A 23,453-nucleotide genomic window follows, 5' to 3' on the forward strand; every position below is an offset into this window, starting at 1 on the left:
TTGCACTTGAAATTTCTGTTATTGAAAAACCCTTTACCCAGTAGGTACAGATAGCTTATTGTGTTTTAGATACAGAATCCTGCATGGAAATCAAGAGTCAGATCTAATTACATTGTGGAGTATGGAGCGGTCTCTAGTTTTACATCGGCTTAGTGAAGTGCATCTAATGTTTACACACACGCACGCACGAACGCACACACACACGCACACACACACAGAAATGCACACACATAAAAAACCCTTCATTAATAAACATGGAACTGACATAAAGTGTCCCACTTTTCTTCAACATGAAAGCGGTTTCCTTGGTGAAAAATTAGTGGCTGTGATGTGTTCAGGTGAATCCAGCAGGAGTGTTCATCCCTGAGTGAATTCAGACTCAATTGACACGTGAGAAATGCTGAACATTTATCCCCGACTGTGGCCAGCGCTGCCGCCGTGCCTGCATGCAGAATGATGAATGAAGGGGTGGCAGTTCCTTCCCCTGCTGTTATTGAGGTCTTGGCCTTTATTCCCGACCCACTGATACTGAGAGGAGGTTCTGACCCGAGGTCACTGTGCTGACGGGGACCACACAAAGGAAAGGGCTGAACTGAGCAGCATGGGGACTGATAGTCACATTATTCATTGTGCTGAGCAGGTTGCTTAGTGTTTGCTCTGCAAACATGAAACAAACCTTTCTGTTTTAACTTAGCCTTTTCACAGTTCGAAGATGAGCATGCTGGGTTTTGTGTATCCTTGTTTGTGTATCCTTGTTTGCGCTAAAACGTCTCTCGCTGTTCTCGGCAAAGTAAACTCGGTAATTTACCTTGCATTTGCCATCAAAGGCAGATTTGAATTCAGAATTAACTGAAAGCATTTGTTTTCTTAGCTAAGCGAACTAGCCACAGTTCTGTTGGACGCCCCCAAGCATTGGCATCAGCAGCCTTTAAAAGGATAAACGATAAATGTGGTTTGCTTGTTTGCTCTTTCTGTATAGGCCCAACAGACATCAAGCCCTCAGCCAATCAGGGTGTGTGTCCGACGCCAGGATGTAGGGGTGTGGGCCACATCAGAGGCCCACGCTACACAGGCCACCACAGGTGAGTGGGCCACTGGGCTGTCAATCAAATTATGTTCAGTACCATGTTAAAGATGGAACTTTAATCACTCCCCAATTTGTGAAATACAGGTATCAACAGTAAAGAGATCGCTTGTTAGACTAAATGCCTCTAGTTTCCCCTCTGGGTACATTACACCCCAAATGGGGTGTAATGTACCCACTCCAGATGATGACCTTGAGTAAATAGACAATTGTCACATTATAAATGGGTCTCTGATGACTTGTTTTTATAAGATAATGGCCAGTGTTGATGACTAATAAGCTCTGATTGGTTTGGTATGGACCACCAATCACCTGACTGCCATTAGTTCATTAACATAAATGTACATGTCTTGGAAAACAAGATTGTCAGTCTTTTTTTAAGACAGGTCTGCTTTTGAAATTTTGAAGCCTTTCAAATACTAAAGCCCCCTTGTTGTTCATGGGGAGTAATTTTATAGATTCCCCTGGTTGATAAAATCAGCTGAGACAGTACTATAATGGCACTGAAGGGACACATGTATAAAAGACAAAGCCATATTGCAATAAACAAGTGATGAATATGTATATGTAGTGATGGTCTTGGACCTGGCAAAAGCAATAGAACTGGTCAGTTGTGAAGACCTTCTGTAGTATGACCAGTGGATTGTGATTTCGCATGCCTCTGTCATATTGTCCAGACACAATTCAGAAGATTGAGTTTTAATCAATATCTCTCGAAGTGAGCCGTGGCTGTGGAAGCATAATCAGGCCTGTATTTTAATGTCAGCAGACATTCCTGCAGAATGAATTTTTCAGCGTTTGTGGAGGCTGTCAAAGAGGGCCTGCAAGGCAGCTGTGATTGCATTGCTGGCTTTGTTAGCTTGCTGTTCAAAGACCTGTCTGGGGAGGCAATCTCCTGATCACTCTGAAGTTTGCCTTCAAGCACGTGTTGATAAATGTCATCCTGTCCAAAATCAATTTGGATTATTGTTCAGTTCCTCTGATGCGAAATAACTCTGAAAATCACTCATTTCTACTGCCTCTGAAATCAAAATGCACTAGGGATAGTCCATCAAAAGAGAAGCACCGTGGACAAAATAAAAGAAATATGCCCTAAAATAAATTATCATGCGGTTTGAATTCTGTTTGCATTTCATTTACATTCTATTGACTGGCTGACCTTATTGTCCCATTTTAAAAAAGTGAACTTTTAAAAAATCTTTCTGGCCTGTGTTTGGTCGACAGACACATGGACTGTGCATTTCATTTGCCTTTTGTGGTGTGCTTGGATAGGATTAATGGTCTTTGTCTAACTCTGCTTGTACTGAAGGGGTCTTTTGGAGATTGATCAGAGAGATAACTGCAGTTCTGAATCCCTACACAGACAGAGCCTTTTAATTACAAGATGAACAGACAATTTACCATTCACATCCCCACAAGCCTGGATAAATGGTGTACTCATTCAGAGTCTTCAGAGTATTCTTTTCAGAGTCTTGGGCCTCATTGTTTGTTGTAGAAATGTTTAACACTGAATAGCCTTGCAGCCAATGAAATAAATCTAGACTTAATGTCAGGCATACAATTATATCATAGCCTTAAATGAACCGTATCTAATCCAGATGGCATTCAGATGAAATTTAAAGAGAAGGTGTATTGTGGGTGGATCCCAATTGAGGCCTTGATCTCACTGTATCTCAGAAAGCGCTTATGTACAGAAGATGCCTGCGTTATGCCATGTGAAACTGTGCAATAATAGTGTAATCATACAGAATTCATGCGGATGCATAAAAATGATTAAACTGGCAGTGTGACTAAGCTGCTTTACGCACACACACACACACACACACACACACACACACACACACACACACACACACACACAGGCTTTCATTTTTACATCAGTTCTCTCGGAAGAAAGGACTGTGGAGAATTAAGCCCATCTAGACATAGGAAGGTCAGAGGCTCAGAAGGCCCGCCTGCTTCTTTCTTGAGCGTATTCGTAGTGTTTAGTCTCAAGCCTCAATTAACTGAGGGGACGGTGCTGCTCTGGATGCTTTTACTATCCCCTAATTTAATTTGCTGGGCAGATACCTTCATCCAGGGAGCATGACGGTATTTATACATCATTTGACATGCTGGAAAATAAATGGACAGTTTTTCACATTATACAGCATACATTTGAAGCATCTGGATGCTTACTGAAGTGCAGTATTTTGGTTGAGTACCGTGCTCAGGGTTACAGTGGCAGTAGCGCATCTGTTGAGCGAGTCACATGTTTTTGGGAAGCCCGGACCCTGAAGTGCTGAGTTACACTGCGGCCGTACTTTAAGCAGTGGGAGTGAACTCAGCTCCAGCAGAGTCAGAAAAGGATGCCTGTTTTAAGGAGGGTGGTGGTGGGTGGCTCCGGAAGACGCAAATAGAAATGCATTGCATCGTGGGGTATTTATGGCTCCGGTCGGCTCTCAAAACATACAATATGTAGCAGAAAGAAAGAACGCTTCTGAAATATTTATGCCTGCACAGATTTTTCTTCGGGAAAAATCATGCGTCATGATGGGAACATCCCAAGAATTTAAAACACCTTGAATTCAGTGAGCTGTAATCCCACTTCTGATTAAAATTCATATCCAGTGTAGGACTATATCAGGGGTCTAAACCATGGACCTAGGACAGCCGCAGGGTCTGCTGGTTTGTGTTGTTAGTCAGTGCATTATCAATTATAGCAGTGGATTAGACAGTCGCAGTTGTTTTATGCACCATTTTTTAAGTATTCAGATGATGTGATTGTGGACACCGCCAACTCTGAAGAAATGAACCAAACAGCAATTGTTTTTAGACTTGAATGTGGAAGAAACAAAAGAAATGGTCATGGACTTCAGAAGAACATTGTCCCCCCTGATAACATAGGAGCAAAAAACATAAAAAGAGTTGAGGAGTTTAAATATCTGGGGGCCATTATAGACAACATTATACACAGTACCTGCCAAATGTCAATCAAGACTTTTCTTCCTCCACAAACTCAGGAAGTTGAATGTCAGTAATGCGAGCATTTACACCTGCTTCATTTAATCAGCTCTGACCTTCAGCCTAACAGCTTGGTTTGGCTCTCTTGATTAGAAAGATAAACCATGACCCAACTTTATGAGGAGTGGACAGTCAAAAAAGGAGAAAATATAACGGTCCTTCCCTCACATTCCCTCTATAATCTATTTGAGATATTTCCATAAAGGTGAAGGCTCAGATCTCTTTCCTTTAAAACACGGGAGGAAAAATTCACTGGGTTTCTGCCAGGCAAATAAACTGTGAAGCAATGCAACGGACAGAATTATTTTGGCATTGAGGTTTTTATGTGACTGTGCACCAGACTGTTCTGAAGTGGGGCTGTTAGAGGGCGTGGTAATGATGGTGTTCTTCTGCAAGGCCAGAAGTCAGTCGTGTGATCTGAGTGCTGTATTTGTGGGTAGTGCTGCTCTTCGAGCACTTACGTGCTGTGAATGTACAAAGCTCTGCCCCTTGATGTTGAGAATGAATTTGGCCAGGATGGTGTGTGGGACGTTCGGGAGTTTTGCGCATGTGCACACGGGACGTGCGTCTCAAACATTTTAGAGTACACCAGGGCTGTTCTCCTAGAAATGATCTGTATTTTCAGAGTTTAATTATCACAAAGCCTCATGTAACTGGAGCTCGGAACATAGAATTTATAGAATTTTCAGAAACCAAGCCTGAGGGGAAATATTTGATGGAATTTTCTAAGCACCCGTCTTATATAGTCCTAACGAGTTTGTGGTGATGAATGCTTTATGCTTCAAACCACACACACTCTTTCCTGATAGGAGAGCTCTCAGTATGTCAAATACTCTTAGTAAATGTCAGACAAGCTTCATCCAGTCAGCCGTAACGCTGGAGTTGTGTGCAATGCCATGACAGCCTGATGTGCAGCATTGCAGTGCAGGTAATCGCTAAGAGGACCATGGCTAAGGGAATCTATGGTGGATCTCCTTTCACTTGGCAGCATTTCATTTCCCGATGGAGATGCAGTGGTTCAGGTCAGCAATGGAGAGAAGAACGATAAATCAGCGAACCGTGTCAGTATCGCAGCGTGAAGGCCTGTTAGCCGCAGGTGCAGCCCTCCCCTCAGCCCCACCCCCGCGTGCGGTCGCCATGGTGATTCGGTCAGCCTTCACTTAACCCATTTGCGCAGATGCCAAATCTGACCAATCCTTGTCCATTTAGGGGGTGGTCTATATAAGGCTCCAACTCCAGATGTCAGCATCACAGAGACTTGGAAAATGGCTTAAATGAAGCAAGACACTTTTACCATGAATGTCTGAGTTGAGCAATCTCAGACCCCCTCCGTCTGGGCCACTTGGAGGCTTGCACAAAGGGGTTAATATCATCTGCACTGGGGGAGTGGTTTGCCTCACCTACAGTGGAAAAGGGGTTGGACGGGGGGGCAGAGCAGGGAGGATCTGCGTCAGACACATCACATCCCGGAGAGGGGGGGTCTTTCCCTCACTCCTCAGATTGTCACCCTTTTAGCAACGCTCACAGGGAGGTTAAACTGTCAGCCTCCTGACAGTGACAGGTCAAAATGGATGTCTTGTTTAATGTGATGAAGAATGACAGATTCTGAGATGAGACTTGATGAAAGGAAGTGAGTGTGACACTGTGTAATGAAACGTGTGTAATATGCAGTTGAATGGATCTGGCTTACAGGAAAAATTAATGTATTGTAATGTGATATAATGTATTTGTTCGTAAGACCAGACACAAAACAGAAGATTGGAATAAGCCAGCCATGTGTGGATGCATCAGCCGTGTTTGTGTGTGTGTGTGTGTGTGTGTGTGTGCGCGCGCTTTCTAGGCACAGATAAAACATGTTACAAAAATAAAATATATTTCAGTATATATTTTAAGAACTGGCAGAAGGTTAACAGCCCTTGCCATACACCTTCATATTACTGCTAGCTCTCTTAGTTGTGGTCATTGTATGGTGCTCAGACTTGTCATTCTAGATGTTTCTAGCAGTGCTATAAGTTGTCCCACCGATTGTCGTCTGTAGTATTCAGTCTCTCTCACTCACTCTCACCTGAGGACAGGGCTTGACATTAACTTTTTGGCTCACCAGCCACTGTTGCTAGTGGTTTTCCAAAGTAACTGGCCACTCAGAATTTTCACTGGCCGATATACCAACCCCCCCCCCCCCCCCCCCCCCGAAAAAAAAAAGAAATCTGAAGTGTTGGTCTCATGACTTTGCAGAGTCGTCCAGCCTGAGCCCTTCCTCATGCTGCGCATGCTTCTGGACCTGTCACTCTCACCCACAGCAGGCCTATGCTCCAGTCAAGACGTGAAGAGCTTAGGTGTGAATGTGTAACATCCTGCTGTGAAAGAGGCTTTCTTATCTGCATGCTCAGATGGGGCTTCTGCCTAATTCCTGTGCTCACCAAGTGCCCAAATATTTAGTTTTGCTTTTAAACTGTTAGTATTTTATCTTTCTTAAATCAAGGCAGGCACTCCCTTGGATGGTCTAGTTTGTAGGTGAACAGCGAGCTGATGCTCATTGTTATGTTTTATATTCTTATAAATCTGCTATTTTCAAGCAGATGAAATGACTCCACTGGACTCCCACTGAATAAGGATTCCTGCTTTAATATTGGGGGTAGAGTACCTGCCACTGCGAAGCGCTGCCTGTGGTGTAATATTAATAACAGTGCAGCCTATGACACCACAGAAACTTTTTTAAACAGTGGAGGATTTTGCTTTTGTTGTGTTAAGCAATACTGCAGCTGCTTCATCAGTGTGGTGATGTCAGACACTTGTAGCTTGACCATTGCAGTTTGAATTGCACTGCATTTCACAAGGGAATGCAACTCAGGAATCATGGGAAAAGTCCAGCTTCTCTTTAAAATATTAAGCCCAGGATTAGTATTTCTTGGGACACAGGGAGTCATATTTCTTGCAAAAATTTCTCAGTGGCTGTTCAGATGTATTCATATCATATAATACCAAAATAAATATTTTAATGTATATTAACCTATACTTACCGTACTTTTGCGTACACCTTTAATATGCAGCACATTAACATTTAATCAGTACAGCTATCCCTGCGTATATCAAAGCAATATCTATCACTTTTATGCTAATCGCGAAGCTTTTGTTTTTGTTTTTCCCTAACACGGTTGACGGTTTGCGTAACACTCTTACGCACATGCCGATGACCTGACACGCATTACTCACGCCGTCTGCCTTCGCCGAGCGCCCGGGGAACCGCAGGCGCGTCCACGCCGAGCTGCAGGAGCCCAGCGCAGGAAGCGGGTCCTGCAGAGACCCTGCGTAGGGAAGCGTCGGGCCTGCGTCCAGTCGACCACCGTCCAGTCGGCCAGCCTGCGGCTCACATGCAAACGCTCGGTTTTCAGATGGAGCGAGTCTCATCCCCCAAGGACCCCGCCTCTCACAGATTAGTCTCCGCCACCCCGGGATTGTGTTTTAAAAGCTAACCGAGTCTGAAATGAGAGAGATTATCATGGCGAGGGGAGGGGGGGGAGCACCTCTGTGGAATTCCTCTGTGATCCCTCTGCGCTGGTCGCTCGCCGTTCACCCTGAAGCCCTTCATCAGTCTCTCCTGCTCCTCTGTGCTTTAATTGCCGCTTATCTTTGTGTCTGTCTGTCTCAGTGCCCCCTCATTTCCCCGTCTTTCCTGACCTCATCACCTTCATCACTCTACAGCCTCACTGTGTGTTTAGGGGCTCCTGGTGTTTTGGCTTAAATTTAACCCTGTCCTGACCAGTCTGGTATGTTATATGGAATAGTGGACAGACACACAGAAAACACCAGATTTTTTTTTAAACGTAGAATGGCTGTGCATGGAGGAGTGAAGAGGACTCCTGAAAGCTTTGAAAGGCTTTTGTAGTCTGAAGGGCTGTGGTATTGTGCCTTAATAAACCCACCTGACAGCTTGTACGCGCGGTGCTCATCTCCCCTGGTGGAAGCCTGCCTGTTCACATCAGTCGCGCTGCACACCGTCCTGTGTATTGGGATAGGTCAGCAGTCATGTTGGGTAACTGTTTGTTCAGTGCCTTAAGAGATCTTTGCTACTGTGATGTTTCCACGGTTTCCTCCTTTAGCAAGGGAGAGATGCCTCGGTGTATGGAATATGCATCTGTGTCTGGTCCTTCTAGGTGTTTTAATGAATATTTCTAAAAAACATATCCTAAAACATACCCCACAATAATTTCTCTCTATGTTCTTTGGCTAGATCAATTCTGATTTCTTGTTATTTTGTCAGTAGCCTGGCTTAAATAATAAAAATATTAATTTGGGTATCTTGGGACACTGAGTCGAAGGTATCTGATAACTGATTGGCTTCATCATTCGTTTTCTGGAGAGAGACAGAGTCTGCAGACAGCTTCAGCATGCTCAGGTTCTGGTCAGACCCAAGTTCCAAGCAGCAGCTGAGCATGAAGCTATGCTCTGTAATAAGTGTTTAGCAGCTGGTGTCAGCGTTCAGCAGCTGCGGTCAGCGTTCAGCAGCTGGTGTGAGTGTTCAGTAGATATGCTTGTGTCTGAATGATGTCCCCTGGTCCTGCTCCACAGTGCCTTTGGGTGCCCGTACTCAGAGATCAACATGAAGAAAGAGGCTTCGCTCCCGGACCGTCTGGGGGGAGAGCGCCACGTCACCATGGTCCCCGTGCAGTTCGTCCAAAAAACCAAGACGGTCAGTCCAGCAGAGGTGGAGGAGAAGGAGGACTGCCACATGGAGATGAGGTGAGGGGGGGCGGAGCCTACCATAGGTCCCAGCATGCTTCACACCCTGTGCCCTTTAGGGCTGCCAAGTTTACATTCAATATTCAAATATATTTCAAATAGGAAAAAATAAACGTTTGAATGTGTAATCACGTGTATGTGGAAAATGTAACTTGTCCCCTGTTTGACAAGGGGCCAATGAAATGAAAAGGGACCCCAATTTTTTTCACTTGTGCATAGCTGCTTTCACTAGCAGAACAGAAGAGCTTGCTCACACTCACAGACTAGGTAACATCATGACCGAAATTTGGGTAGCAGTGTTGGGAACTTTTGGACCTTTTGGTGGGCTGCATCATTTGGTTCCATTCATTCAAAAGCTTTGTTTGTTTGATTCACTCATTTGTTTGTTCGCTACTTTCGGAAAGACCAAAATGATCCCCAACTCGTCGTTCATTCGCTGTATGTACGCTCAGTGTGAGGTGTTTACTCTGTTAAACAGACTGATTGTTTGCATTTACCAAAAAAAACCTCTTTTTGAAAAAACTAGCTGAAACTTCTTGTTTCCCCTGGGGGACTTAACAAACCTCTGTTGTTTTTTTACATACAATATTCAAATGTAATTTATTGGTCCGATCGACAGCCCTGGTGCTCATTATGGATGCTGTCCTGCTTCCTGTTTGCGCTGCTGGGCCCTGCAGAGAGCTCTACGCTCCTGCAGGCTCAGGGACACACTCCCTGCCAGGGGAAATGCACACCTGGCTGTGCTGTCTGGCTTGTGGTCCTTCATGTGATTGGCAGATTAAAGGCATCAGGCTGAGCTCCCAGCATGCCTCACTTCCTGAGTCGGCGGTCTTTACCGCCAGGATCAGTAACCAGGAAAGGTGTCAACAGACGGATGATGTGCTGCACATTCAGACCAGGGGAAGGGCTCCAAGGACCAGGTTCAGGATGATGCAGCTTAGAGAGAGGGAAAGGAATAAACCACACACACGCATGCATGCGCGCACACACACACACACACACACACACACACACGCATACATACACACAAACACACACACACACACACGCATACATACACACACGCACACACACACACACACACACATACATACACACAAACACACAGGCACATACACATGCATGCATACACACACAGGCACATACACGCATACATACATGCATACATACAGTACACACAAACACACAGGTACACACACACACTGGCACATACACACACACACACCAGTTAGTGCCATGTTAGGGTGAAAATAGAACTAGCTAGATGTCTGTGGTGGTGACCCGCATGTAGCCAATTGTTTCTTCAGCTCACTAGATAAATTTAAATAATAACACTTCTAAAAGTGGCATCTCCAAAATAATGTGGAGCGTCGTTATGGGAACAGCAGCTACAGCGTCATTGGCTCAATAGATTAATATACACGAGAAACATTTGAGAACGCAGGAGTTATAGTCAGACATAGTTCAGCCAAAAGAAAGTGATTCTGCCTTCTGGTGAATAGAGTCGTGATGTTGGTGTGCATCTGTGCTGAAATAATTTATAAACAGCATGCAGAAAATAGCGGCTGTGACGTTCATGTGTGGAAAAGTGTGAAGAGGGAAAACAGTTTCAAAACATCAGCAAGTCATGGCACGCTTCCGTTGGGTTTGCGGAACAGGGGGGAATTGCTTTCCTCACATATGAGGTGGGGACCAATAGAATTGCTTGTGTGAGCTTAGTGTCACCCAGGGCCTGTTTTTCTGTGAAAATGGGCAAATGCTGTCAGCTATAAAAACAGTTATGGTCCATCCATCTCCCGTCCACCGGGAATCTTTACAATGAAACCAGCATTTCTCCCTGCTGTTTTCTTTAGTACCAATTTCTCACCTTTGTAAGTCGACTTTCTTGCATTTTCCTTGTTTTTCGTGTGTCTTACAGGGTGTTTACAGCTGTGGTTGAATGGCTTCCTCAGTGGTTCAGTTGCAGTGCCCCTCTTGGGTTGTGAGCCCATAACCATACAGTTAAAGGGCTTGTATTGGAACTGCTGTTCCACACATTTGTGCCTGGCAGAAATAAGCGGGCTTGTTCTTAAAAGGGCCGTGTCCGTCTCCTCTAGTGCGAGTCGTTAATTAAAGATTTAAGAGATTTTGCGAGCCCTACCGTGCCGGTATTGTATGTGGAGTTTTAAGTGTGTTGAATAGCGCGTTTGCTTTAGGGAGATTTTTGCCCTTTAAAGTGCCTCTCTCTGTCTGCTGATATGAGCTCGGGGACAGGCTCTATAAATGATTGACTCGGTGTCCCAGATCTGCTTACTTAAAGCTCGGGCCGGTGTCCTTAAATTAAATGTGCCTCCCGCTCCCGGGCTGTGGGACTGCCGGAGCGGGGCCGGCCGTCGGGAGATAAAGGCGCGGTCATTAGCGCCGTGATGAATGTTTGTCACCGTTAATCCGCTGGAGGGGAGCGCTGGCGGTGCCGGGAGGTTCCTCCTCCGTCACGTTGCACACTTTCCCCCTTTAACATCGGAGGGCAGGTTGAGCTCCACGCTGCTCACTTAATGGAGAAGCTGCACCCGTTCCTTGTGTTTCAGTGGGTTTTCAGGGCGATGAGGCCCTTTGGTTTAACGCGCTACAACGTGCGCAATGTGCTAATGCTCTGCAGGGCATTCTGAGGTAGGTGCAGCTGAGCCAAGCTTTTCACAGTTTATGGAGCATGAAATTGTTTTGTAGCGCGCAGGCTGAGCCGAGGCATTTCAGGTAAATATGAGCTTTCGTATTTACTTCAGGGCCGTGATGTCAGAGAGCGACGGGGCGAGCCGACTCAGGGGAAGGTACGCTTCGAACCCGGCAAAGAGAGAGCGCGGGGAAGACCCCGTCATTCAGGGACAGGAAGCTCTCTCTCCGACCAGGAAGACACCCAGGCTGCAGAGCAGGTAAGCTCCAAGCCCCTCCCTTATTCAAAAAGCCCCTCCTTCATCCTACTGAGCCCCTCCTTTCTTCTTCAAGCTCTCCCCTTATCCCTCACGTCCTTCCCATATTTCTCAAGCCCCTCTCCTTGTCCTGCCATGTCTTCATCCGTAATGAATCGGAGTGTCTGCTTTTCTGCCAGGTTTAACAGTAATATCCCCTGACCACTCTGTCTTGCCATATGAATCGTGTGTCTGTGATAAGGGTTCAATAAAGACATTTACCACTGTTCCTTCATTTGGTCGCTCTCAGTAAAATTTTCACAAAGAACGATTCCTTCTTAAATAGGCACTACAACAGTGAGCGAGCTCCTCAAATTTGGCATCCAGGCCGAAATGTGAAAGCGTTCACAGATGCATTCACGTGTTGGTTCGCTCTTCTGTTTGGGCAGACGCGTTCCTCGCGATTTGGAGCGCGCTGAGCGTGTCGGACAGGCTCCTCCGCCTCTGTGTGCCGGTCGGCACCGCGGGGCTGTGTGCGGCTTTGATCTGCCTGCGCCGCGTCCTCTGGCTGCCGAGATGGCAGACGCCAGTCTTACCCGGCTACGCGGAGCCTCCCCTCCCCCATCCCCCCCCCCACCCCGTCGCAGAACAGCACCGATCCAGAGCGGCTTCAAATGAAAATGAAATGAGAACGCGGGGAAAGCGCTTGAGCGGGCCGGCGAGGAACGTGCTTTCTCAGCCCGCTTCCAAGGCGCAGTACGTGCTCCCGCCCGGCCGACTCTCAGAGTTTTCCTTTGGATTCGGCGCCTTAGGTGATTAGTTCTATGGTTTGTGTGTAACAGTCATTATTATTTTAAAGATAGCAGAAGCGGAACAGCTGGGGTGAAAGGATAGTGCAGTGCCGCTTTCAGATGGGATGCACTTGAGGTGATAGCACATGATGTACTGGGCAGGTTTTTAAGCCTGCGCGTGCGTGGAGAGCTGAGGGCGTCTGTGGGAAGATCTGCATTCTCTTCAGAGGCATCTCTGCACGTTTGCTGTTCTTGGCGCAGGCACAGAAAGGAACGCGCTCCCGGGAGGGAGCGGGGCCGGGCCGAGAGGTCACCTCTGTTCCACGGCGGCCTCAGCCTTGTTTGTGTGATGAATTCTGTCAGGCTGCATTTCCCCCCACGGATCCACTCTCGCTGTGCGCCGTCCACCATAAAAAATCTCCTTTCATACTACTGTAGGACAGACAAAATTCCTTACTTTGGCCCTCTGAAAAAGATGGTATACAAGGTGTGTTAAAATAGTATTCTTGGAGTATAAATGTGCAGCTCATAGGTCATTTATGAAAGGAACTGCAGGCTTATAAGGATTCCTTACGATCTAATAAAGGGAACATTTAGACTGACCTCTTAATTAGAGAGTTAAAAGGCAAGTTAGGGTGGCAGAACTCTAGGGTCTCAAGGTCATTCAAACCTTTTTTACTGCATGCCCAAAGTACCTCTTTACTTTAAAGGGCAGCACCATTTGCACATAAGTCATGAATGCAGCTTGATCTGGTGCCTTGTTTGATGTCTTCCGGAAAAGAATCAACAAGAATTTCACAAGCAACCGCTTGTAAAGCATTCAGTTAGACATACAAATTAATCCAGGAAGCCTTAAGAGGCTGAGACTGTGAAAAAATTCTTAAACCTGCCTTTCTGGCCTGTAAAACCTATAGTCAGGTGAAAGCAATGTGGCAGAAATCTTAGCTGGTCACTCAGTTGTCACTTCAGATCAGTGAAATGACAAAGGAAGCGGGGTTGGAAGAGCAGAGATCAGCTCTCACTGTGTATAAAGGCACAGCATGATGTCCAACCAAATTTATTCTTCCTTCTGGTGGTATTGTCATCGGTTCCTTTTAAATGCTGGACTTCAGGAAACATCTGGCTGTGCGCAGGCTGCTAGTAAGACACCAGGATTGCTGACACATTACAGTACATCCCACTCTTTGATATGGGGATCTACTGAACATTAAGACTGATTCTATTGATTGGGCCTCGTCTACAGAGAATGTGTTCTGTATAATGTACTGCCAACACTCCTTTTCCTGATTCTGTCTGCTGCTGAGATTTATGTCCACTTGACAAGATAACTACTCTGTGTCATTTTCTTCTGCCTTTCTGTCTCGTCTCTGTGTAGGCAAGCGGAGTCAGCGAAACGTCTGGAAATCGAGGAGGAGGAGGAGGATACTGACATGCAGAGTTTGCTCAGAGGTAACCAGCTCTACGGCTTCTACTTCACGTGTTTGTTTTGTTTGCATTACTGCAGTCTCTCGGAACCAAATCCAGCCCTACGGATTGGAGTTATATGCCAGTATTTCTGTATTATTTGGATGTTTGTGTGGAGCTGGAAACTTCAAGGTTGTGGATGTTTCCCAAAAATTGAATTATTACACCATGGGAAATGTAGTGTTTTTTCCTGTGAGGAATTGAGGTCCTTTGTTACAATTTTGTTATGATTTGCCTAAAATTGAAACAATGGAAAACATTCCGCACAAAGAGTCTTGTTTACCACATTTGCAATTTTGAACACTGAGAGAGTTGATCCTTCGAGAAATGGTATTATTGTCATTTTCACCCATTTCCTGTGAATGCGTTTTTGCATCTTCACCCTGAGATTTTGATTGACAGGTGCTGTTTTGGTCTGAAAGAATTGTTGTCACTGGGGTGCATGGCTATCTCTGTTACTGTTCAGCCATGGACCAGAGAGATGGCATTTGGCTAATTTAAATATTAATATTATAAAGCATGATCATTGTCAATTTAAATTGCAAACCTTGTTCTGTTTTGCAGCCAAGCCTGGAGTATAAACTGGAATTTTTGAAGGCTTTGAATAGCATTGTGTGTAAAGTGTGCCACTTTGACACTACAGTATGTGAGAGCTTTCCTGCTCCACTGGGTCTAGCGCAGGTGTTCTGGGAACTTTTTTCAGAGCTCTTATTGACCCCAGATTAGTGGAAAAGCTTGTTGTCAACAGTTAATGTAAAATGAGCAGTTTTAACAGCCGTAAATATTCTCAGCTACAGCCGTGCTGTGGCCGTGACTCAGTGCCGCTCGGCCGCTCACACTTCTGTATCAGCCTTATGGTGATCTGAGCTGTGCAGTGCTTACCGTGGGTATGATACACACTGAGCTCACTGTCCTCATAGCTGCACCGGGGTTGCCGTTTATGCTGTGCCTTATGCAAAATCCTGTTCGACAGAGGGACTACCTTTCAGGATACTTAAACGTAATGGACTTTGCTGTCTGTGACTGTAAACTTGTCTGAGGACACCAACTGAGTGGCATTTTTTCCAGCACTGTAATAATTAAAGAACAGCTCTGTGCCACTCCCATTTGCCTTAGTAAAGTAGACTACTTTATGAGAAAATGTTTACTAGGGAACGTATATGATTGGATGCCTTAGGCAGTTTGATTCTATCTGAGTTTACGCCTGTTAACAGGAGCAGAAAGAAAGTCGTTTTTAGATTTTAATTTTGTTCTGTTTCTTGTGTCGTACTTTGAGAAATGGAGCCCACTCGCTCACCCTTTAGGACCACGCACGTTTGTTAGCGGTTCATTCAAGCGACAAGCTAATTTTAGCTCCGTACCAAGAAGGCTGTCCTCCGTCTGCTAAGATGAAAACAGAGAGAAAGAAAGTGGGTGAGAGAGATAGCAGAAGAGGAGCGGTATGAAGGCGTGTGAGAAGGAAAGCGGGGGTGGTGGGGGTGGAGAGGAGAGCGAAGGAGGGAGAGACATATTACCAGCATCCTTGAAGAATTTATTTTTACAGTTGAGTTACTCCTTGTACTATGCATATATATATATATATATATATATATATTTACAGTGAGCTCCATAATATTTGGGACAATGACATATTTTTTATTTGACTCTGTACTGTACAAATTCCTTGCTTTTATTAAGTGCTTTAATAGATTTTGCTTTCACAATGCAGAAGCTTGCACCACTTTTTGTACATAGCCTCCCATTTCAGGGTGCCATAATGTTTGGGACAAATCGCAGGTGTTTCTGATTAGTCAGGTGTGCCCAATTGCTTCCTTAGTGCACGTATTAGAGAGCTTTCAGTATCGAGTCTATTCTTTAGTTTCTAGTCTTTTGATTGCCTTTGGAGTTTGTTTGCATAAGGGCCACAGTGCCAGTGTAAGTTAAGGTAGCCATTATAAGGCTGAGAAATATGGAAAAAAACATCCGGAGACATAAGCCAAACCGTAGGCTTACCAAAATCGGTGAGTTCAGTAATTGCAAAGAGCCCTTTCGGCTAAAGAAGAACTCTACAGATTATGACTGAAGAATTCTCACCATAATAAAGAGACAGATCAGAAACACTCTTCAGTTGGCAGCTGTGGATGCGTCAGTGATGCTGTCTGCAGAAGACTTAACGAACAGAACTACGGAGGCTAAAAGATGCAAACCACTAGATAGCTGCAAAAACAGGATGATGTCACTGCTGATAGCAGCAGCAGAATGAATAGGACAGGTGTTTGTGGGCTTTTCTTCATTATGGTGAGAATTCTTTGGTGAGAATGCCCTTAAATGAAAACTGAGAATGTGCACCACATGTGAATTGCTTGATTATAGATCTGGAATTGTGAAGTACAGAGCCAAATCAAAAATAAAATATGTCTTTGTCCAAAACATTATGGAGCTCATTGTATATATAACATATATATATAAATGTATGATAGGTATACATTAAAAATACACTACATGGCCAAAAGTATGTAGACACCTGAAATTCAACATCCGAATTTATGGGCATCAATATGGAATTGGTCCACCCTTTGCTGCTATAACAGCCTCCATTTTGTTTGCTGCATGAGGCGAATGACAGCTTTAATTGCCAATGAGACTAACTGCACTGATGTGAATGGCCAGAGTGGGTAGCTGTCCAGTGTTATTCTACACATATTGTCACTCAGGCCTGTCCTCATCTCAGGATTGGTCTTTATGCAAGAGCGGCAGAGACAGGCACGGATCCACCGGTCAGTTACTTCCCTCTGTTGGCAATATGAGCAGTTTGTTATGAATGTAGTGGTGGCTTTGCTTTTCTCTGTTTTGATGAAACTGTCAGAAATTGTCAGCATACTGTTGTAATCTTTGCTGGAACGTTCATGTCTGAGATGCAATTCACTGGAATGTGTGCACTGCATACAGAAATGTCTCCATACCAATGTCTTGTGAGAAGGAAAATGGTTCGGGAATTATGAATTATAAATAGCCTGAGATGTTGAAAACACAAGATTTCATGGATGCTCAGTCACTCAATGACTGGAAACATCCATGTCGGATTTACAGATCTGACCTATGGAATAAGATGGTTCAATGAGCAAAGCCCTGCTAATGGGCATCAGCAGGCTTCTTATGGATTTACTGTCCGGTTCTATGATTCTATGTGTATATTAGCCGTCTACATGCCATTTTGATTTCCATTTCCGATGGATCCACTACATGAATATGCTGTCGGAAAGCAGGCATATGTTTCTAAACCCAGACATTATTTCCTCCACCCACAGATAGCGTGACACTGCTACCAGGATCAAACAGCATCATGAATATTCATCAGCGATCTGTTGGTAGACAGTCTTTCTTCCTGGCGCTGAATCACCGGCGCTGCATCTCGTGTTCGCCTGACTGCCACTGTCAGCCAGGAACGGCGCATTCTGAAACACAGAGCTCAGATATCGTTTATCCCCAAGCCCGTGGACTGGGCCGTGGAAGACAGTCCAACTTCCTGATTGCTTCTGGTTCAAAGCTCCATGTATTCCGCTCAACCTCTTAGAGTGATTCCTGTAGTGAATATCGATTTTTGAACTTGCTTTGATCACGATGACGACTGCGATTTGGGGTACTATGGTAACAACAGCCCTAATATGCTTGTTGCCATAGCAGCCAAAAGGAGCTTTTTTTTCTTCTTGCCGGTTGGGGCGGTAACCAGTGTAAAACAACATGGCTTACCTTCCAGAAAGGGACTTGACGCCTTTGTCTGTTGCTATGGATGCAAATTAGGGTTGTTGGTTTGATGCGATCATAGAGACTGTGTCAAGCTCTCTCACTGGGGAAATGACACTAGATTAAAGTGTCTCTGTGTCACACATAGAGCTACAAGAATGTAGTCCAGAACTATGGAGCTAAGACAGTGTGGAAGTACGTTTCCCACAGAAGCGTTGTATTCACTGACCAGTATTCTTTTATGCTGGTATTCATATTCATATTGTTAGAGCTGCTCCAGTTTACGTTGTGAATTATGCAGGAGCTTTCAGTCGGTGCATAGGCTGTGTCTGTCAGGCATGAAGTGTATGTGTCCAACATCGTGACTGTGTAGTGCAGGTGATGGACTGAGGAGTGAGGAAAGGCATCGGCTGGCAGCACGTGTGCTTGTCTGCGTTTGCCCAGAGTAGCAGAGGATGCACAGCTGCATTAATGAGATGGGCAAACGTAACATTACAAATTAGAAGAACAGGAAATACATTTTTCTAAAAAGAATATAAAAAGCAGTTTTCCAGTGCTGTCTTCGCCGCATTGAGGATCTGCGACCAAGACTCCTGAACAGGAGCCAGAAGGTTACAGGGTCAGATCACAGGTGGGACAGCCTACACCTTAGTAAGGGACTCAACCTAAACTGGTTCTATGAATCAGGAAGAATGGTAGAGGATGCCACATAAAATTCAGTCAACACTGAGGTAGATTGGGACCTCTGCTGAACAGATGCTAACTGGGCATAAGAATCAATTGAGTTATACTACTGAATAAACTTGCTACACTGTAAAATTTTCAGCGTTAAATCACCTCTTACAGAGTACATGGTCCCTATTGGACTCATAAGTACTCAGTTAGAGTTGAATTCACACAGGACATTTTACTGCCCAGTAGTGGATACCTGTTTAATTTAGAGCACTATAGAAGGCAACTGGTAATTACATGCACTATTATAACACAGACTAAAACGGCAGTCAAAGCAGTAAGTAATGTCCCTCAGCCATAGACATGAGAAAATGTCCCTGTCGATAAAAAAAAACATTAGACCCAAGAGGGAGATATTTCAGAACTTCATTCAAAGGGGGACAGAAGCTAGCATTAATTATAAGAGAGAGTGCATTATAATGAAATCTTCTTGCAGGGCAAAAGCAATCTTCTCCACGTTCTCTGGCTTTGCCAAAGAGAGCGTGAAGAACCCATGCAGAATGGAACCAAAAGTCCTTTATGTCTAAATGATGTGAAGCCTGTCCCACTTTTATCAACAGCAACCGTGCAGCAGCATGATTTTCCCATCTACCCATTGGAATTTCTCCTTACTTTCTTTCAGAAACCCTTTAGAGTCTGATTCATTCTAACCTCAAACCGATTTGTCCTTAAGTTTTAGCAGCAGAATTTAGCAGGTGTTAGTATTTTTCATTATGCTGACTGCATTGTTTATTAATTCCAGCAGCTGCCAAAGTCACGAGTTACCATATGGCACATTGCAGAAAATGAAAGCATTAGTTGATCAGACTGATTAGAAGTCCTTGCATGTGCATATGAAAATGTATTCTTCACGACTTGGCTTTTTCTAATTTGACCTTAAGAGGAGCACTATGTCCCAAAATAGACAGTAAAGTGTCTAATAAAGAAGTTACCCGTTTGGTATGAAGACCAGCATGCACAGGGGTTTCAGAACTGCAGTCTGAAATGATAAATGTTTAAAGGCGGAAAGGCATTGTGGTCGTATTGAATATGGGTCTTATTGTTCCTGCCATTGCTATGTTTATCAGGATGTCAGCCCCCCGGCTGTTCCAGCGGTTTATGAAGCTGTTCACATATTGAAAGGTGTCAGTTTCCTGTGCAGACTGAGTGAAGGTAACCACGCCTCCTCGAAGCTTTTGTATGCCCCGTGTACATCAGGCGATGAGCTAAGTGTTCCTATCTTCTTTGCTCAGTGTAAATTACATTCTATCATCTGATGTACTGAACATGGTCTTGTGTACATGACTCTGCTCTCAGCGAGATTAAATAACTATAACAAAGCATGAAGATGAAATTGGCTCACATACTGGATCAAAACGCTGTCATGGCAACGACCCCCCCCCCCCCCCCCCCCCCAAAAAAAAAACAAAAAACAAAGGAGACTTATGCAAGGAGAGATCACATGACCCAGGTCTCATTTTTGGAGGGCGTTCTGTGCACACACCACCTGCCCCTCCCATCTCCCTCCCAGGAACACCAGGTCCACCTGTCACTCAAGCTGGGAAACGCCCTTGAGGTCATGACCACACTGGTGATGCTGTCTCTGGAAGGTTTGGTTGCCACCTTCACACAGCTTGTTCAGGATTTATCATGTTGCAGCATACATCTGTACCTGAGAAAGATGGAAAAACACTGATATCAGAGCCCAGAATGCAGTTTTTATGTGTCGAGTGTTTAAAAGTTGCTTCATGACTGTGTTGGTGTGAGAATCTGGCTTAGACTCCTTCCCAAGTGTTTTATAGTTTTCAGTAAAATCTTTGAAAATATGTTTTTGAAGTTCCAGCTTTTGTTAGTTTTTTTGCCTGCACTGTACAGCAGCGGGGACCATGGAGACAGAGAGGATGATCTTTGAAATGTTTTTGGTTTTTCTTCAGACAATTGCAGAAATGGTGGTCTAGGGCTCTGAAAGTACAGCCTTTAGCAAACTGACAGAAGGCTCACTTGTCAAAACAGTACAAAACACAGTATTTGTGCATAAATTAAATGAATAAATTATGTCAATTGAGGGTGTCTCTGATGGAAATTAGGAGATTTATTTGAAGCCTTTGTAGATGAAAGGTGTGGCTTAAAATGTTGCATAATCACTGATATTAGAATGTAATTCTGTTCAGCCCTCATTGACTTGTTGTTACCATAACAACACTCTTTGACTCCAGAATCCATCAACAGTGGGGCATATCTGTCACAATCGTCACAGTAGATGTTCCAGTGATTGATGTGTCTATATTTAGAAAACACAGGCATTGGTATCAGCCACCAGTCTTCTAGATTTTTCCTTAGTGCAGTACAATAGCATTATAGATGGTAAAATCGTTAAGAAATTATTATCCAGATAGTATTCAACAATTTACCACCAGCTACCATGTTTTAATATGACATACATCCCTTCTGAAAAAAAATTGATATGCTAAAGAATATAAAGCAATATTTGAAATGGAGTGAGACACTCAAATTTTCTGTATGACTGGAGTATAGGAAATATTTTGGATCTCATAAACACTATAGGACCAAAAGTATTTGGACACTCCTTGTTTTTGGGCTGCTTGGTTCTGTGTTTTCACCTGAGCTGTATCCAGGGAGTACATCACCCTAATCTGAGCAGTGACTGTGCTGTACCCAGGGAGTACATCACCCTAATCTGAGCAGTGACTGTGCTGTACCCAGGGAGTACACCCTCCTAATCTGAGCAGTGACTGTGCTGTACCCAGGGAGTACATCACCCTAATCTGAGCAGTGACTGTGCTGTACCCAGGGAGTACATCACCATAATCTGAGCACTGACTGTGCTATACCCAGGAAGTACATCACCCTAATCTGAGCAGTGGCAGAGCTGTACCCAGGAAGTACATCACCCTAATCTGAGCAGTGGCAGAGCTGTACCCAGGAAGTACATCACCCTAATCTGAGCAGTGACTGAGCTGTACCCAGGGAGCACACCCTCTGAGTAGTGATGGCCCTGTATGCAGGAGAACCAGCCAAAACACAGTAAGGATCTTGACTCTTGATTTGATCTGAATCTGCTGGAATCAGAGCGCAGGGCGTGAGGGAGTTTGACCCCAAAAGTCAAAAGAGAGCTGGTCTCCATGGAGACAGGATGCCTGGAGCGCAACAAGTGATGGGGGCAGGGCATTGTGGTGTCTCTATGGCGACCGCATCGTGCAGTACCTGCATGCGCTCCACATACCCAGGCAGTGACTGGAGTCTGTGATGGAGACCGTATACGTTCCCGTCAGTGATTCATGCGTTTTTCTAATTTGCTGCTGTTTGTCCCTCCGATCGCTGATTGGGAATCAGCTCTTGATTTGTTCTTACTAAGATAAACAGAAAGTCCCGTGTGTCCCTGATTAATGGCACTGACACTGTCATCAGGGGGGTTCTTGAGTCTGGCATTTAGTGGCCTCCACCTCGGCTTTGGAGCCCATGGAACAATCAGGTGACGGTTTCAGTGGGGTTAGCAGTCTGTCATTAATAACTTTGGCCTTTGTTTCCTGACCAAGGACATAAATCACACACGTTTCCTCAAAAGTGTGCAGCGGTACGCTGAAGATGGATGGGCTATGTCCTTCTTCTGTGGCCATGAAGCTGTCACTCCAGGTAAAATGTAGTAGTCAGCTGGAGCACTAAAAATGATTATAATGAGTGGACTGTGCCATTTTTCAACCAAAGGGCTTTGCAATTTTATGCCAAAATCATTTACCCCAAGGTCTCTAGGGGCATGGCTTGCAGTCTTACAGTTGGAAAAATACAAATAGAGATATATAGAGGGCATTATGGTCAGGAATTAATACCTGGGAAGAGTAAAGGCATAATAAGAATGGTGATAATATTCTGTCTCCCGTGTCAAATACAAATACACTGTGAGTTTGAGAACGTACAAGGCATCCAAATATATCTAAAGATGTCTCTATAAAATGTGATGCTCACGTGTTCCTCAGGATTCATGTGGGCTAAACATGTCTTCTCCTTTATCATAAGATATTTCCCTGTCGGTGCAGCCATAAGGACAAAATGTACACCATGCAGAAGTCTTCATGGGACTTTTATCCATTGGTAAAATGTTTGTCCCAATCTGTCAAGGCACCAAATTGGACATGGTTAGAAGATTTCCCCATTCATCTTCCTGTTTTTGTTTGGGTGTGTTTGTTTTTGTTTGGGTGTGTTTTAGAAGGGTGTCAGTGAGCACTTCATCAGTTTTAGGGAGTCACCTTCAGTTCTTGAAGGCGATTAGTCTGTCTGAGGAGCTGCATGCTCAGTACTGCTCAAGGCAAAGGGCATGGGCTTGGCAGTTCAGTGTGCAGTTTTAGATTGTAGAGCAAGCATAGTCATGTTTATTCATTTCAGTTGAAATGGACAGCATTGAAAAATATAATCGACCAAAGGCAGAAAGTAGAGTTTTGTTTGAAAGGATTGTTTAAAATGAGGTGTCGGCTTCATTGTCATGGATGCAAACTGCCCTCGTAGGTATTGGGGATAATTACTTTGTTAATCTTTCAAATTCACTATTGACTGTCATTTTGATGAAGCTGTCCGCTTAATTAGCTTGCCGTGGTTGATTAGCTTCATTTGCATTTGAAAAATCCTGTCAGTTTGAAAATGTCAGAGATAAATGCGGCTTCTGTGGTGCTCGTTTCCTGCGGGTTCTGGAAAGTCTGTTGGTAAACATTAAAGCAATGATAGTGAGAATCATGTTTAAACATGAATCGTGTCATTGTCACCACAAAGAATTACATTTATTTAAACCAACATGGCATTCAAGAGTTGTTCCTATCAACTAGTGCCCCTGTCAATCTTCAAACGGCATGCAAAACTTTATTGCTATAAAAACAGGGCTTACAGATATGTACAGTGTAGCTCTAGAATGTTTCTCTCATGATATGCCTGGTAGACCCATGAACATTTGTTTGGGCTTTAGGTGATTTAATGATTCTACTATATGCACAGTATTAGTCACTATTGCACCACAAACTTCACTTACCTCTCAGTTTTCTCACT

The 23,453-nt window shown here is 44.3% G+C and overlaps 1 protein-coding gene across 3 annotated transcripts in view; it reads left to right on the forward strand.

Annotated features, from left to right (window-relative positions):
- Positions 1-23,453, forward strand: part of LOC118233681 (lethal(3)malignant brain tumor-like protein 4) — a 61,396-nt gene that overhangs the window by 17,640 nt on the left and 20,303 nt on the right. For all 3 annotated transcript variants that reach the window (XM_035429527.1, XM_035429526.1, XM_035429528.1), the window contains exons 14-17: positions 980-1,082; positions 8,657-8,827; positions 11,590-11,736; positions 13,879-13,952. In XM_035429527.1, the coding sequence (XP_035285418.1) occupies positions 980-1,082; positions 8,657-8,827; positions 11,590-11,736; positions 13,879-13,952 (495 nt within the window). The remainder of the gene's footprint in view (positions 1-979; positions 1,083-8,656; positions 8,828-11,589; positions 11,737-13,878; positions 13,953-23,453) is intronic.

This window comes from Anguilla anguilla, chromosome 8, assembly GCF_013347855.1.
Source record: "Anguilla anguilla isolate fAngAng1 chromosome 8, fAngAng1.pri, whole genome shotgun sequence".
NCBI classification, from domain to species: Eukaryota; Metazoa; Chordata; class Actinopteri; order Anguilliformes; family Anguillidae; genus Anguilla; species Anguilla anguilla.